At 45.0% G+C, this 17,320-nt stretch overlaps 1 protein-coding gene across 1 annotated transcript in view; it reads left to right on the top strand.

The window, feature by feature from the left end:
* The window catches only part of APBB1IP (amyloid beta precursor protein binding family B member 1 interacting protein), a 102,866-nt gene extending 85,837 nt beyond the window's left edge, over positions 1-17,029 (top strand). Inside the window, exons 11-14 of the mRNA XM_082648815.1 lie at positions 3,370-3,468; positions 4,051-4,165; positions 14,648-14,751; positions 16,270-17,029. Of these exons, the coding sequence (XP_082504941.1) occupies positions 3,370-3,468; positions 4,051-4,165; positions 14,648-14,751; positions 16,270-16,779 (828 nt within the window). The 3' untranslated portion in view covers positions 16,780-17,029. The remainder of the gene's footprint in view (positions 1-3,369; positions 3,469-4,050; positions 4,166-14,647; positions 14,752-16,269) is intronic.
* Positions 17,030-17,320: the final 291 nt, after the last annotated feature.

The following is a 17,320-nucleotide window of genomic DNA, read 5'->3' as shown; positions in this document are numbered from 1 at the left end:
GATCCCACGTGCCGCGTGGCACGGCCAAAAAGATAAACAATTTTTTTTTAAGAAAGAACACTTCCCGTGCAGATGAAACAATATATGCCCATAAGACCATCAGTGCAATGTCGAGAGACACAGCCAGCAAGCAAGAACTGGGAGGCATTCTTACTGCACTCTAGAACCAATTAAATATTTCTATTGACCAGTGGTTGTCACACTTCAGAGTGCCTGGGACTCACCAGGAGAGCTGTTAAAACACAGGTGGCTGGGCCCCCAGAGTTTCTGATTCTGTGGGTCTGGGATCAGGCCCTGGAATTTGCACTTCCACCAAGTTCCCAGGTGATGTTGATGGCCCAGGGGCCACACTCTGAGAAGGCAGTAGAGACATCACCTGTCCTTTAAGAGGTTGAGCAGTATGGTCAGTAATACAGCAATAACTTTGTATGGTGACAGATGGTTACTAGACGTACCCTGGTGATCATTTCATAATGTAGGCAAGTGTCACATCACTAGGTAGTACACCTGAAACTAACGTAATATTGTACAGCAACTACATTTCAATTTTTAAAAATTAATAAGTAAATTAAGAAGTTTTTTAAGAGGCTGACCATACTCACAAAAAAAGATACCAGAGGCTGTCCATACTCACAAGAAAGGACTTGGTACTCCAGAATCATTTCTGCCCTTGTGCTTGCTCTTTGATGCACACTCCCCTTTCCTGTGAAGTTGCTCCTTTGTGAATTTGTTCTCACTGCATTCTGAGGTGAGGTATGATGGGGCAGTGGAAGTGACCATCCTCCAGGAGGAATTATGTCTCTATTGAGCTCCGTTGAGAGGTGGTGAGGGGTCATGGGAAGAGTTCTGGACTTCTGCTCCATCACTCACCTATTCCCTACCCTTACTCTGCTACATTTTCTTCACAGTCTGAAATTACATTACTTAGTGTTTTGTATTTTTATTGGCTTTCTCCCCTAGTAGAATATAAATGCCTAATCAAGTATGAGCTCACCTTAACCTGATTACATCTGCAACAATCCTGTTTTCAAATAAGGTCACATTCACACAGACACCTAAACAGAGGGTTAGGACTGCAACATGTCTTTGGAGGGGACACAATGAAACCCATAATACCCACCTACTTTTCCAAGCTAGAAATAGAGAAAGCATCCTTGAAGTCCCTCCTCTCCCCTCTGTTGTCCAGTCCCTCAAGTTCTGGTTTCTATGAGAGATGGCTCGCATGCAGCCCTCTCTGTCTGTCTTCCTCCTCACTCCACGGCCCCAGCCACCACTGCTGCCTGGATGCCCTGCTGTTCCAAAGGTCTGATGGCCCCACTGCCTAGAGGACAACGTCCAGATGCTATTTTGACACAAGGCCCTTGACTCCGCTTCCTCTCCAGCTTCTTTTCTGCCTCTTCTTTCCATGGCTCCCAGGTCCTGGCCACACAGAATTTCTGCATGTTCCTCAAATGTATTATAACATTCTGTCACTTTGTCCAAAGAGCCTTTCTCTGGTTTCCAACTTTTACTACAAACTTTACCATGTCATAGAGTGATCATACATTTGTTTACATATGTCTCCCCCAGGGACATCCCAGCCGCCACTTCCTAAGTACAGTGTGAGCCTTTCTTTCTCATCTCTGTCTACCTAGGGATTGGTATATTTCTGAGCACCCCAGAGGTATCTGTTGAATGCACAGGCCCTTGGTTCTTGTTATGCTTCTGCCACTCCCTTTGACCTTGGATAAATGGCTTAACTTCTCTGGTCTCCCACTGGTAAGTTTAGAGGATCTGTAAGATCCCTTTGAACAACCATCTGCAGTTGCCCTGACCTTTGTGTGCTGCCTGGCACATCCTGCAGGAGCTTCTCTTTCTGTGGTCAGGAGCAACCAATGGTGGAAGAGTCTAACCAGTGGCACGGAGCCAGCAGTTTTCCTTAAACGTCTTTGCAAATATTTTTTCAGCGAAAAGCTCAAGGGAGTAAACCCCTTGGCAAGGTCCTAAGACACGACAGAAGAATGAGCACAGGAACTTCCTGTATGATGTCCTGGGAGCCTAGAAGGTTCCTGCCTTCACGAGGGAGCCAGAAAGGAGCCCACTAGGCAGCTCATCTTAGAATCATAAAGCCTGAGGATCACGAGAGACCTTCAGGGTCATCTGATGCTTAATTCTTCTGTATACAGTCTTAGTACACATGTGACGTAAGGAAGTTGGTGAGACGCACCCCACTAATGTTGGAGAAAATGAACCAAAGTCTATACTTTGATCTCCTGATCATAGGAGGAGCCATAGTTAGAACTCAAGGTCAAGATTTCTTGCCTCTCTTTTGTGCTCAACAGCCATTATGCTTAAGGGAATGACTATATTTTAGTCTATTTAGATGAAGTATATACTTAAGAAATTGTTGATTGTGCTGTTTAAGTGGATCCCTCTACCTAGACAGTTGCTTTCATTGCCAGCACAATACAGTTTAAGTCTGCTCCTGGGAACCTGGCTTTCCCATGACATGACATGCACCAAAAAACAAACCAAAGAAATTTTAATATATCAAGCCAAAGGTAACAAGATCAACTTTTAAAATTCCTCCAGAAACAAAACAAAACAAAACAACAGCTGCTTTCTAAGAACTATAGGCATCAAATTGCTGGAGAGACCCATGTTTTGCCCCTCTTACAAGACAGTCAGAACAGGAATGCCATTGGAAGTTAGGGAGCTGTTTCTGGTGCTGAAAGACAAGGATGTTCTGTATGACCAAGGACCCGTGACTCTCCTTCCCCTTCGTGCCTGCCCATCACTGTTCTCTTTGATCAGGAGCTCCTGGAAGGCCTGGATGACCCCTAGTGCAGCACCTAGCTCGTTGCCACTTAAGATTAGACAGAAATATTCCTTCTCTGCGCCATCCATCTGGAGGCCAAAATGGCCCATTTGGGTAAGAGATGACAGAAGATGGGGTGAAACCCTGAATCCCTGGTAGCAGAAGTAACCCTAGGACTGATGGGGAGTCACAAAAGCATTAATCCCTTGACATAAGAATTACATCAGGTAAGTTCCTTTATCTGATAAATGGAGAAATGATTTGGACTTCTTGTAGGGTTAGAAACGTGATAAATGTGAAGGCTTTCAAGCATTCAAAAAGCAGGAATGAAAATGATTATTGATAATATAGTAAAAAATGCTTGTGATAAATCATGTCACTGCTTTCTGAAATTCTTTCCAAATTTAGCTTCTGTAAAAAAAATATACTCCTGTTCCTAATTCTAAAATTGCTACCGGTAATTTTGGCCACCTTCTCAGGAAATCTCATACACTGTGAGAATTTTTAAATGTTTTTGAAAGGTGCTAATAAGTGAAGAGCTTATAAACAGTCTTTGAAATGGCTTTTTCTAGCATCCCCAAATTCAGAAGGAGTCCCAGTATATCAAGTATCTCTGCTGTGATGACGCAAGAATGCTAAATCAGTGGGTTACGGGAATCAGGATCGCCAAGGTGAGAGAGCGTTCGGACTCACCCTATCTTTGCTGACCAGCCTCCTGACCTGGGTCCAGTCTTTGTGCTACTGAGAAACAGCTGATCCATTCTTACTGAGTCAATGCTATTAAGGGGTCAATGCCATAGATATTACCTTATTTGCCCATTGGTTTTTTTAAGTAAATGAGAGTGGTTGATACATGGACCTCTCCCATGACCTGGGAGTCAGGGATTTACTTTCACGTGAGACATCTCAGCTATTGATGTATGGAGAGCTTTGCAAGTGTCGTGTGTAATTAAGAAACACGAGATACAATCTGCAGTAGAATTACATAAAGATATATGTCATCACAGTGCGTGGCTAAAGCTCTCCTCTAATGGGGAGGTGAAGGAATTACCTGACTCTGCTAATCTGGAAAATTATTTAACATATGAAAACATGATTTGTGGATTTTTTTCACTGAAATACGTCGACTAAAAAAATCTCAGGAAAGGAATAAAAAGAGTAGTGATGAAGTCCTTTTTTCCCTGAATTTGCAGTTTGCAGTTGAGTGCAGAATTCGGGATTACTCTCTTGCTTCTTTTGTGTTCTCTCCCTAGTATGGAAAGACGCTCTATGATAGCTATCAACGTGCCATGGCCAGGGCAGGGCTTGCCTCTCGGTGGACCAACCTGGGCACTGTCAACGCAGCCCCACCAGCCCCGTCTTCTACAGGTACCTTGCAGAGGGGAGAGTCTGACACCTGTTCAAAGCTCAGAGGTCGTGTTCAAACTTACCTAATGTATTTCATAGAAACAGAACTTTGTAGACACTGTACAGAATACATTCCCTCCTGATGGTCAAATTTAAGATCCCGCCCCCCCTACACACACACACTTGTATCTATTTCTTTATAAGTGACCTTTAGCAAAGCTCTGACCCTTTTTTCATGATATGCCTGTGGACAAGATGGTGATCACCAGCTTAGGGTGAGCTTGTAGGGAGCTATGTCTCATCACAGTATAGATGTGATGTTTGTCCGAGGCTCCATTAGTGCCCAGCAGGCTGCTGGCACCAACAGTGAGATCATTCCTTGGTGTTTTGCCATGATGTTCATGGCTAGAGCCCCGTACCCAATTCTGGACATCACATTTTTGTTGTTGTTTTTTTTGGTTTTTTTGTTTTTTTTGCGGTATGCGGGCCTCTCACTGTTGTGGCCTCTCCCGTTGCGGAGCAACAGGCTCCGGACGCGCAGGCTCAGCGGCCATGGCTCACGGGCACAGCCGCTTCGCCGCATGTGGGATCTTCCCGGACCGGGGCACGAACCCGTGTCCCCTGCATTGGCAAGCGGACTCTCAACCACTGCACCACCAGGGAAGCCCTGGACATCACATTTTAATGGTAATATAACAGCTACTGGTTTATATTTTTAAGAAGGAGGGCAAGACATTGAGGGTTGGAGTAGGTACTATGCATTGCTTTATATACACATTATTTCTTGTCCTTACAACCACCCTGCAAGGTATACATTATTATCCTCACTCCACAGTTGAGAGAACTGAAGCTTGGAGAAGTTGGTATGTAGTACTTCTCAGTGGTTGAGCTGTGATTCAAACACATTGTCTTTATGATACATAATGGTTGGAAGAACTTGAACCATTGTGGCCAGTGATTTCATCAATTGTACCTCTTAATGAAACCCCAATAAAAACTCTAGACACCAAGGCTTGGGGGAGCTTCCTGGTTGGTGAACATTCAAGGAACCAGGTGGGTTACATGCCTTGACTCCACAGAGAAGGGGGTCCACGTCCAGGACCCACCCAGACCTCGCCCTGTGGGCGTCCGTTATAATAAAACTGTAATGGGTGAGTGTAGAGCTTTCCTGAGTTCTACAAGTCATTGTGTTGAATTATTGAACCTGAGGGGTCGTGGGAACCTCTCAGTTTATAAAGGGCTGGTCAGAAGTGGCAGTTAGCTGGCATTGAAGTGGAGGCAACCTTGTGAAGGTTGTACCTTACACCTGTAGAGTCTGGTGCCAACTCCAGGAGGTGTCAACTGAATTACAGTCTACCCACTTGGGTGGAAACAGAACCCACATCTTGCCAGGACCTTAGCTCTACCAGTTATGTGTGTGTGTCAGAGGTCATTGGGGATTTGGGGGTGCTGTGAGATGCTATTTTGATAGGGCACCACTGAGCCCACATTCAGACACAGGCATCCCTCCCATGAAGTTCCCAAGAGAAAGATATAGACACAGGAACCGTGGCAAATTAGAATTCCATGTTTGATCAGCTGGGCTAGTGTTCATAACTCCCAATTCAAGGCTACCTGTTAGAACAAGCTAGAGCATGTGGTTTAAACTCAAAGCTTGAAGTGGGCATCTCTCTCGCCTAAGTTTCAGCCCTAGCCAGAGGCAACTATAACACCAGGGATTTAAAGAAAAAGAGGAAGAAAAGAAGGGAGCGAGAGAAGAGGGAGGGGAAAAGGAAGGAAGGAAGGAAGCAGAATGACTGGGCTGGCTCTCAACCCACAGGACTCTGCCCACTGTTAACCTAGTATATAGGAAATCTGGAGGTTGAGAAAAGGAGAGAGGGAGTGAGGCTTCTCCAGCGTGGGGAGAGGGATTGGGACATCCTTTCTTCCTAGAGGGCTCGGCATACGGTAGACACTGAGTCCATCACAGATCTGTCGACATCAACCACAACCGGGCCCTTAATACTGCCTGTGGCTCTTACTGTGTTTCTCTAGACCAATGGTTCTCGACCGAGGGAGATTTGGACCCCCAGGGAAGACTTGGCAATGTCTGAAAACATGTTTGGTTGTCATGCTTTGGGGGGTGCTTGTGTCATCTAATGGGTAGAGGCTAGGGACGCTGCCTGTCCTGCAGTGCACAGGACAGTCCTGAACAACAAAGAGTTTGCCAGTCCCAGATGTCAGTAATGTTGAGAAGACCTATCCCAGTCAGTGTAATCTCCTAGCTTCTCTAATTGTTTCAGACATTCTTCACTCTCCTCAGATTTCCAATCTCCAGCCCCTTTACTCTCAGCAAAAAAAAAAAGAACCATCAACTTTCCACCACCAAACCCAGTGACTTACCTGCATCTACACCCATCCTAGCCCATGTCTATTGTGTTACCTCCTAACAAGGGCCGATTCTTCCATGCATGCTCTCGTCCCCTATTCTTGCCCCAACTGGAGTCCTGCAGCGCAACTCTGATGCTGCCCCTGGAGTTAGCTCAGACCCCACAAGGGCACAGTACTAATAAGGCTGCCCTTCCTTCAGATGCCAGCCACACTTCAGGGGTCCCCAGGCCACCCAAACTTTTGACCTACCGGCCACAAATCTGGGGGTTTCCCAGAACCCCCTTAGGTTCAACAGTTCAACTCACAAAACTTGGGAGAGTGCTATCCTTATTGTTACAATGTTATTATAAAGTATACACTGGGACTTCCCTGGTGGCGCAGTGGTTAAGAATCCGCCTGCCAATGCAGGGCACACGGGTTCGGTGGGGAACCTCTGGTACGGGAGCATCCCACATGCCGTGGAGCAGCTAAGGCCGTGTGCCACAACTACTGAGCCCGCCTACTGCAATTACTGAAACCCGCTCACCTAGAAGCCCATGCTCCACAACAAGAGAAGCCACCACAGTGAGAAGCCCATGCATCACAATGAAGAGTAGCCCCCGCTCACTGCAGCTAGACCACACGCAGCAATGAAGACCCAACACAACCAAACAATAAAGAAAGAAAGAAACATTTTTAAAAATTAAAAAAGTAAGTAAAGGATACACATCAGGACCAGCCAAACGAAAGACGAATAAGGTGAGGTCTAGGAGGGTCCCAGATGAAGAGCTGTGTCCTCTGGAATCAGGGTGCATCACCCTTCCAGCACATGGATGTATTCACCACCAGGAAAGCACCACTGTCCAGATTTTTTATTGGGATTTCACTTCATCGACATGATTGATCAAATCATTGACCACGTGACTGAGCTCAATTTCTAGCCCCCGTTCTCTACTCTGCCGATGTCAGGCTGGCCCAAAGCCTCAACCCTCTAATCAGTCGGTTGGTCTTCTGGTGACCAGCACCCATCCTGATCCACCTTGTTTGCATAAACTCAGATGTGTTCCTAGGGGCTGAATAACAGAGACACTCTGATAGCTTGGAAAATACCAAGTTCTGTGCCAGGAACCCAGGACAAAGACCAGAGAGATGCATGATTATGCCATTCTCTTCTACTTTCTCTTCTGCTCTATTGTTTTCTTCTCATCAATATTGCTCTCTTCTTCAAAGAAACAAAATCAAATTTAAAACCCTCCTACAACTCCAAATCCCCCTCCAGCTAGTGCCCCATCTGACAAGCAACTATTCTAAAAGGTGGACCATATTTGCTGTCTCCATTTTTCTACTTCCTTTTCACTCTTCAACCCATTTCAGTCAGGCTTCTTTCTGCCTCTACTACCTGGTGGAAAATGCTCTTGCTAATCTCACCAGCGGCCTCTGTGTTGCTAAATCAAACTACTGTAAACCCCTCTTTTTAGTCCACCTTTCAGCAACTCCAACAGAACGGACCACTCCTCCTTGAACCAATCTCCTGTCTCGGCTTTCCAGATATCACACACTCCAAGTCCCCCACCCCGCCCCCCAACTTCTCTGACCACTCTTTTTTAACCTCCTGTAGGAACTCTTCTTCTACCCCACCTTAAACTACCCAAGACCCATCAATCCTAACCCTATCCTCATTTTACACTATCTCCCTAAGTGATCTAATCCACCCCCAGCACTGTGTATGAGCTGACCACCTATAGCTATGTAAATCCAATCCAGGCTTCTCTGTTGACCTTCAAACCTATGTATCCAACTGTCTGCTCATTGGCTTCACGTGGATCCTTCCCAGACACCTCAAACTCAACATTTGCAAAACTGAGCTCATCCTCTTACCCTCCAGACTTGCCCCCCCATTGTTGTTCTCTGTTTCCATAAATAACATCATCATCTGCCCAATTGCTCCTGCAGAAAACATGCAAGAAAACTCACCTCTAAATCCAGTCACTTCTAAATCCTGCTGACTCTACCTTCTGAATATTGGGCAAATCTGTCCATGCCTGTTTGTCTCCACTGCCGTCAAATCCTAGCCACCATGTTCATTTGGCCCCGTGGGGTGGTGCTTCAGCCCTTCAGATGCTTTCCACTGCTCTCAGATTAAGTCCCCAGTCCTTAGCAAGGCCACCAAAACCTGCATGAAATGAGCCTCGCCCATCTCACCTGCCTCTTTCCCCACCCCTGTCTTCCTGTTCCTGCCACAGAGCCCATCTGCTTTTCCCACTTTTTCAAAGCCCCAAGCACCATCCTTTTTCAAGGACTTCTCAGATGCTCTTCCTCTGTTTATGATGCTCTTTGTTTGTTTTGTTTTTTTTTTTCTTTTCGGTACGCGGGCCTCTCACTGTTGTGGCCTCTCACTGTTATGGCCTCTTCCGTTGCGGAGCACAGGCTCCGGACACGCAGGCTCAGCGGCCATGGCTCACGGGCCCAGCCGCTCCACAGCATGTGGGATCTTCCCGGACCGGGGCACGAACCCGTTTCTCTTGCATCGGCAGGCGGACTCTCAACCACTGCGCCACCAGGGAAGCCCTATGATGCTCTTTGATTTCATGTGGCTAATTCCTGCCCAGCCTCAGCTCTCAAATGAATTGTCCTTGGTAGGCCAGTCATAATTAATAATCTGTGTGATTATTAGTTTAGTATCTGTTCCCTCCTCCAGGCACTGAAGGAAATCATAAGGTCAGGGACTGTTTCTGTCTGGTACATCATAGTTTTCCCAGCACGGACCGCAGTGCTGGGCAGATAACAGGCGCTCGGCTAGAATTCGAAGATGGTTGGGACGACAAATGGAAAAATGAATTAATACCTGGTAGGGTTTCTCTGAGGGTGAAGTAATGTGAACAGCCTTAATACTAAATGCAAAATGCATGTTCATTCCGTTTCTCCTAAATGAATTGCTTAAATCCAATTTTTGAAGAACACCATTGCAGCAGTCAGATGAGATGTCCATTGATCAAAAAGGAGGATCTTTCCCACGATGGAATATCTGTTAGTAGATAGTAAATTAACCCATCTTGGTTCTGCTGTAGAGTCTTATTTATCAAAATTAAGCCCTGCAGCCCTACAGAGGACAAATGTGCTGAGATCTTAAAATAAACCATACTGAGAGCATCCCTGCTTATTAGTAAATGCTTCCATTTGAGCATCTAAGGGGAAAAACGTCCTCAATTTAAACTTTCAGTTTATGCCTTAGAATGTATTGCCATGAGCACCTGCTGGGTGGGATTTTAAGCTCTAAAGTATATTAGTGACCAGCTCGGAAGGAACTGAAGATGATGAGCTTAGAAGGAAGGGAAGCCACTTTCAAATAGAACGTGAAGTTCATTCTTCTCAGTTACACACATACGTACACGATGACCGTGATCACATCTTAGCAACAAAGACCCGCTTGAAATGACGCCATCTTTTAAAATTCAGTTCTTCTCGTATATTATTATCCAAGCCTCTCTCTTCGCCTAAACTCATCACACAAAATCACTAGGGCTCCTTGGAAGGTGTTTAAGGGACCCATGTCCATCCAGGAGCCCGGGACAAATCAAACCATATGTTCCTTGCAACAGCCCTCTTCCCTCCGCCGCCAAAATTAAGGTAAATGTCAAGAATAGTGTTGAAAAAACAAATGTTCCTTGGGATCAGAGGAGTTACTGGCTAATGGGCTCACTTGAACCTCGGGCTCTTTGGGGCACTAGTCAGGGAGCCTCCTTCATCACCCCAACAACTGTTTTCTGAGTCATTGGCTTGCAGAGTGGGGGTCACCCACAGAGGACAGATTTCCTGGACCTTGGACCCACGAGAGACAGATCAGAACAAGAACTGCAGCCGGGGAGACCTTGCACGGGCACTAACTCTCCCTGGGCAGGACCTGCTATAAAACCATATGATAGAGCCTGGAGACAGTCAACCCCAAGCCCCGTCAGTCTGATGCCTCCTCCGCTTCAACTTTTCACCTGGAATCCCTTTCCTCTCCTGCCCTCTCCCTCTTCACGTGGTTGGCCCAGAGTCCTGGAGAGGCAGGGCCAAGTGGTGCAGGGTCACTGGCTGGGAGTCAAACCGCAGACGATTTGTGTGCCTCTGCTGTGATTACCCAATTGAAAATCCCGAGGCATCGTTCTACATCCAGAGTGTTTAGCAACAAGTAATGTATTCTCGATAAATGGCAGGGTTTTTTCTTTTATATTAGGAAACAGCCGTGGAGGCTTTTTTTTAGTACTTATTAAATGATTTTATGACTTTAGCCACTATTTTTCATCAGGACTCTTTCGTGGCAATTGGCAGAAATCCAACTCAATCTAGTTTAAGCAACAAAAACCAAGGGGGAGAGATTTATTATGGCACAAAACTAGGAAATCCAGAGGTAGGCTGCTTTCAGGCACAGCGGGATCCAGGGGGTTAAGCGAAGTCATCAAGATACTGTTTCTTTCTTGGGCAGTGTCCCCATGAGGTGGCAAGGACTGCCACTGGCTCTCTAGGCTAACATTTTTCACACAGCTGGAAATCTTAGTACAAAGAGAAGGCCCCGCTTCTGAAAACACCCTGGAAGGGCTCCATTGCATGCTTATACCTAAATCACGTAGCCGCACTGAAGAGGATGCCAGTACAAGTGGTAGGATCGGCCCTTTACAAACCACATGGGTGAAGAAGGGGATGAGGGGTCTGTCCCCTCCTGGGAATGCACTTGAGTTCTGTAAAACATATGTTTAATAAACGTCCCACCCCTAATTCCTTTGAGGTCTGCCAGAGAGACGTGGCAGCAGGAGGAGTGGTGTTGCCGCTTGACAGCTGGGACGTTAATACTGTGACCCCAGGACAACCTAGATCTGAAATCGGTGGCACCTACAGGATATACGAGTTATGTGGGTACCCATGGGTTGTCTCAGGATGGGGCAGAGAACCCACAGAAAAGATTAGACTTCTTGGTAAAGGGAGGACAGCAGCTTGGAGCATCTGAGAGATTGCTATAGACGTGACTTCTTTTGTTCCCACAGACTGGCAAAGACCTAGACATCCTGGTTACATAGCAATGTGCACTATGTTGTTGAGAAATCAGACTGTGTGTGTTTGGGCAAAAGAAGCAAAATATATATATATATTGATAATTTGTGCCCTTTAAAGGAATTTCCCCTAACTGTCTTCAGTATTCAGCTTTGGTTTCTGTTTATACAAAGGTGTTTCCATTACCTGTAAAGAAAGATTTTGAATATGCATACAAAGAGGGAAGAGGGGAAAGAGAAGAGACCAAAGGAAATGAGGAGATTAAGCACTTTGGAATCTAAGGGGTTTAAATCTCTCAGGGGTGGCATGGGATGGGACACAAGGCCTTATGAAAAACTCTTAAATTTAAACATCCTAAGACCTTAAGAAGTTTAAACCTGTTACTTTCCGCCCTCCAGAGCAAAGATGTGGCTAATCAGAGAGAGACATTAAATAGTCATAGAGATAATCTTGTGTTTACGTGGCACAGGGTGTTAAGTTCTGACAGCACCGAGCAGATGTGCCGAGGAGGGCAGCTCTGAACAAGGACATGGCTGCTCTTGCTGAATGAGGAGCGTGCATTTTACAGCAACAAACCTTACAGCAGAACAAGTTGGTATAGCCTGTTCCAGCCTTTTGATTGTATAAATGGACATGAACATATTTTTATTCTGAAATAATTTCAAACTGACAGAAAAGTTGCAAGAATAATGCAAAGAATTTCCATAGACTCTTGACCCAGAGCACCGATACTGAGTATTTGTCACATTTGCTGTATCATCCCCCTCTCCCTATCCCACCCCCCATATGTTGTCCCTAGACCTTTTTTTTTTGGAGCCTCTTGAGAGTAGATTGACTATATTGTGTCCCTTTGTCCCTTAAATCTTCCCTTTGTATTTCCTAAAACCACAAAAAAAGGCTATTCCCTTACTAACCACAGTACAGTTATCAAATTCAGGAAATTTAACATTTCATGTTGATAGAGTATATTTATGTAAACTGCAGCCCATATCCCAGTTTTGCCAGTCGTCGCAATGATGCCTTTACAGCAATGCTCTTTCCTGGCACTGGTGCCGTCCAGATTTGGAGTTTGCATTTAGGCATCATCCCCTTTCCTCTGGAACATTTCCTCAGCCTTTCTTTGTCTATCAAGACATTAACATTTTTTAAAGAATACAGGCCATTTATTTTATAGAATGTCCCTCAGTTTGGATGTGTCTGATATTTCCTCGTAATTCATCTCAGGTAATGTGTTTGGGGCAGGACTAAGCTGCCGTGTCCTTCTCGGCGTATCCTAGTCGGAGGCGTATGGTGTCTGTTGCCCCTCATTGGAAACATTCATTCTGACCACTTGGCTAACGTGCTGTCAGATTTCTCTCCTGTGCAGTTATTTCATATTGTACTTAATAATTCGTACAGAGATACTTTGAGATAGTGAAAGTATCTGATTCCTCATCAGACCTTCCCTTCTTCCCTGTCTCCTGAAGTACTTAATGACCTTCTCTGAGTTGTTGCATAGAGTTTTGGGTTTTTCAAAATATTTGGAAAATATTTAGAGAAGCAAGCACACAGTCATTTCATAAATATTTGGCAGAACAGCTGGTACTGAGCAGAGCTGAGGCAACCTCGGAATCCCTCAGGGAGGAGACCTCAGGTCGGGGTCTGGGAGGCAGTTCAGTCATGGGAGGAGCAGGCTCAGGGTGTGGAGAGCTGGCTGTCCTCCCCCCGGGATGCCCTCTCCGGAGCCAGAGACATCAACACACAGCTGCTTCTCTGACTTTCAAAACTGTGAAACCTCAGCTAGGCACACTTTTGTGCAAAAGGACAAATAAAAAGGCAGGAGGGCTTCCCTGGTGGCGCAGTGGTTGAGAGTCCGCCTGCCGATGCAGGGGACACGGGTTCGTGCCCTGGTCCGGGAAGATCCCACACGCCGCGGAGCGGCTGGGCCCGTGCGCCATGGCTGCTGAGCCTGCGCGTCCGGAGCCTGTGCTCCGCAACGGGAGAGGCCACAACAGTGAGAGGCCTGCGCACCGCAAAAAAAAAAAAAAAAAAAAAAAGCAGGAAAAGAAGCACATATCAGGACTGCCTGGGGAAAAAAAAATCTAATTTCAGGATATAGTGGGGGTTTGTATATTTTGCCCAATCCCCTCTGTCCACCTTTTTTTTAAAAAAATAAATTTATTTATTTTTGGCTGCATTGGGTCTTCGTTGCTGCACGTGGGCTTTCTCCAGTTGCGGCGAGTGGGGGCTACTCTTCGTTGCAGTGCGCAGGCTTCTCATTGCGGTGGCTTCTCTTGTTGCGGAGCACGGGCTCTAGGCGCACGGCCTTCAGTAGTTGTGGCTCTCAGGCTCTAGAGCGCAGGCTCAGTAGTTGTGGCACATGGGCTTAGTTGCTCCGCGGCATGTAGGATCTTCCCGGACCAGGGCTCAAACTCTTGTCCCCTGCATTGGCAGGTGGATTCCTGACCACTGCGCCACTGGGGAAGTCCTGGCTACTGTTCTTGTACTCAAAGTATTTTTTGTTGAGGATAACGTTCAAAAGTTGTTCCTGTACTTGGCATGGTATGAACCCAGATACATCCATTTCAGAAAAATCTTCAACAATTCTTTTAAAAAGGAGGTTTTCAAGGTTCATTTTCCAGTCACGAAAAAGTTTTTAAAAGCAGAACATACTGTTCTCTAGAACCCCAGTTAATCCAGATTTTGTTGCTTGTATAAAGTATTCATTTCCCTGAATGTTTTGCTGAATTTCATGAAGTATTGTCGTAGAACCTCAGGTTTTTTCAAAAGCCCTGTGTACCTGTGAATCCTTTTGCTTTGGAGACATAAAACTGCTTTGTCTTTTCAGGTTAACTCTGAAGGATGTTGAAAATACTTTGCCCACTCTTTTTTTATTGAAGTATAGTTGATTTACAATATTGTATTAGTTTCAGGTGTACAGCAAAGGGATTCAGGGTGAGTTTTTTTTTGGATTATTTTCCAGTATACGTTATTACAAGACATTGAGTATAGTTCCCTGTGTTACACAGTAACTCCTTGTTGCTCACCTGTTTTATATACAGTAGTTTGTACCTGTTAATCCCATACTCCTAATTTTCCCTCCCACCTTTGCCCACTCTTCTTGTCTCTCTTCCTCCCCTTTAGGAGTTAAAACAGGCACCACCCAGGCCAATGGTCAGATCCCCCAGGCAGCACATTCTATGAGTACTGTTCTCGGAGAAGCCCAGAGACATGTTGAAACAACTAAGGTAAGACCCACTTCTATCAGACTGTCACCTGTAAGCCCATATTCTAAACCATTAGCAGTATTCTAATTGTTCTTTTAAAAAGAGAGAATAGAGTTCCAACAATTCAAAAGTCACTGTAATTTCATTTAGATAATTGCTTCTTTTATATATATATATATATATATATATATATTTATCTTAAAGTTACATAGGCTAGGATGGAAAATTAAAACCAACTATCACAGCTTCGGGAAAATGTAAGAATTTTCTTTAATGCTGAGGATTGGTAACTATTTTTAGTTTAGCTACATTTATTTTGACTGAAGCAATTTTGTTTGTTTGTTTGTTTAGTCAAGTGGTTTTAGCACTCTCTGAAAGTGGCATCTGCATTTTAAGCCCTTGGGATTTTTACTTATTTTTTCTGAATAAATTAGAGCAACATGTTAGTCAGAAGCCCTTTGTTAAATGCTATCTGGACCCCAAACCAGATTAGAAGAGTACTGACAGGGTCCCACTATAAAATATTCATTATTGTATTTTTCTGTTAACGTTCTACATATGTCCTCAGGGTGACAGAGAAGAAAACGCATTTTAAAATAATTTCCAAATTGGTGTAACATTCTCCGTAACTTTTTTTTTTTAGTAGAGGAGATTAATGAAGATTCATTTAAATCTATCTAAAAATTATAGCCAAAAGTTATAATTTAGTTATTAGTCCAATTGGTAACGACTTAATTGACTATACAAGTTCCACTGAATATTTCCCACGTATGATTCAAACCAGTCTTAAATGTGTTTCAGTAGTTTTCCACCTCATTCTCCCCTTTCATTTTGTCCATCAGCCAGTGGTGGGAACAGTTAAATCCTGTATTTATCGAGCTTCTTATAATTTTTGAAAACCACAATAGACCATTAAAAGGTGTGTTTCTCTAATATTCTTGTTAGCTTCTCAAATCTGACAATCTCATCTTGCAGTGTACTTTCAGCGATTATTATTTTCATGGTTTTTGTAATGCCAACTGAAGAAAAACATTTTTAAATGCTGAAAGCAATAAAAGGATCCCATAATAGAAATCACTTAACTATGCGTGAACACTAATTCCCAAACTGCCTGTTCAGAATTTAAAAAAAAATACATCACCGGTTAATTTCTTATCATGCTAAGCAGTTGAACTAAATAAAATAAACTCAATCATAAGGGCACTTTGTTAGGGGGAAAAAAATTTCTAATCTCCAGTGGCAAGAGGTTATTAAGCAAAGAAAGAAATAAAATGAAAGCCTGATAAAATGTAAATTGCAATGATAATTATCACTAAAACAGAGGGATTCAGTTCAGCTGCCTGAAACTCCTGGGGGAAGTTGCATTATATAAATATGAGGTGAGCTAGCTCAGGAACAACCTGGAGTCTCAGGACTGAGGGACTGAGCCTCCCCCTCGGGGGCAGACGCTTCCTAAATCCGGAGACTCACGTGTCCGGGAACTGTCATGTCCACGTGGCCATGTGGTCAAGAATAAATGCTGTTGTCGCTTTGTTGAAGGACAAGAAGTCCGGCCTCGGCAGCCACGACGCCGGAGCGCCCAGGGCCCAGACCCTTCCCATGTCCAGCCTGCCTCCGCCCCCTCCCGTGCGACGGTCCTCGGAAGTCGGCTGCAGCAGCCCAGGGACGCCGCCCAAGGTCAAGGGCACGGCCGCCGGCTTCCCAGCGCCGCCCCACGACCTCCTGCCGCCGCCTCCGCCGCCGCCACCCCTGGAGGACGACGAGCTCCCTCCGCCGCCCCCCGACTTTAGCGACGCGCCCCCGGACTTCGTGCCTCCTCCACCGCCGCCGTCGTTTGCGGGCGACGCGGGGTCCTCGCTGCCGCCGCCCCCGCCCCCGCCCGCCCTCGTCCCCGAAGCCGCGAAGCCAACCCCCGTGGTGGCCAAAAGGCCGCCAGCTCCCCCCAAGAGGCAGGCGAACCCGGGACCACCGGGCGGAGGAGGCGGGGAGCAGGATTTCATGTCGGATCTCATGAAAGCTTTGCAAAAGAAGAGAAGCAACATGTCCTAAGGGAAGCCTAGAAGTATCTTTGGGTGATGGGTGTAATCATTGCTAACCTCAATTGCATTTTTGCTACTTTGTTTCCGTGACATCTTGTTCATTTTAGATACAATATTGAAGTATTCAGACTAGAAATGCAAATAGGAAACGTCTCCCTGTTTCTCAAGTACATTCATAATCCTTAACCTAACACAGAATTTAGAATATCTGCCTGAATGTACATATCTTTCCTGTGTATTTCCACTTCAATGGATTTTATCTTCCCTTCCAAGTTAAGTAAAATGATGTTTTATGTTCATTTATTTTATTATGTTATGAAGCATCAAATTAATAAAAGTTTAAATTTTTTTCCTTAAGATGGTATTTCTAGAAATATCAGTATAAATCTAGTGCAATATCAATTCTATTTTATAATATACTTGACCTTTTAAAAATCCTAGGCCTTCTAAAGTCTTGTTGATCTTCGACATATTTTCCATCTCCATCTCAGTGACCTCCAGAACTTTCAGGAAAATCGAAAGAAGAAAAAGAAAAAACCAGGAGAGGTAGA

This window comes from Grampus griseus, assembly GCF_964374135.1.
Source record: "Grampus griseus genome assembly, chromosome: 2".
Lineage (NCBI taxonomy): Eukaryota > Metazoa > Chordata > Mammalia > Artiodactyla > Delphinidae > Grampus > Grampus griseus.
The sequence above is the reverse complement of the archived record's forward strand: the minus strand, read 5'-3'. Positions and strand labels throughout refer to the sequence as shown.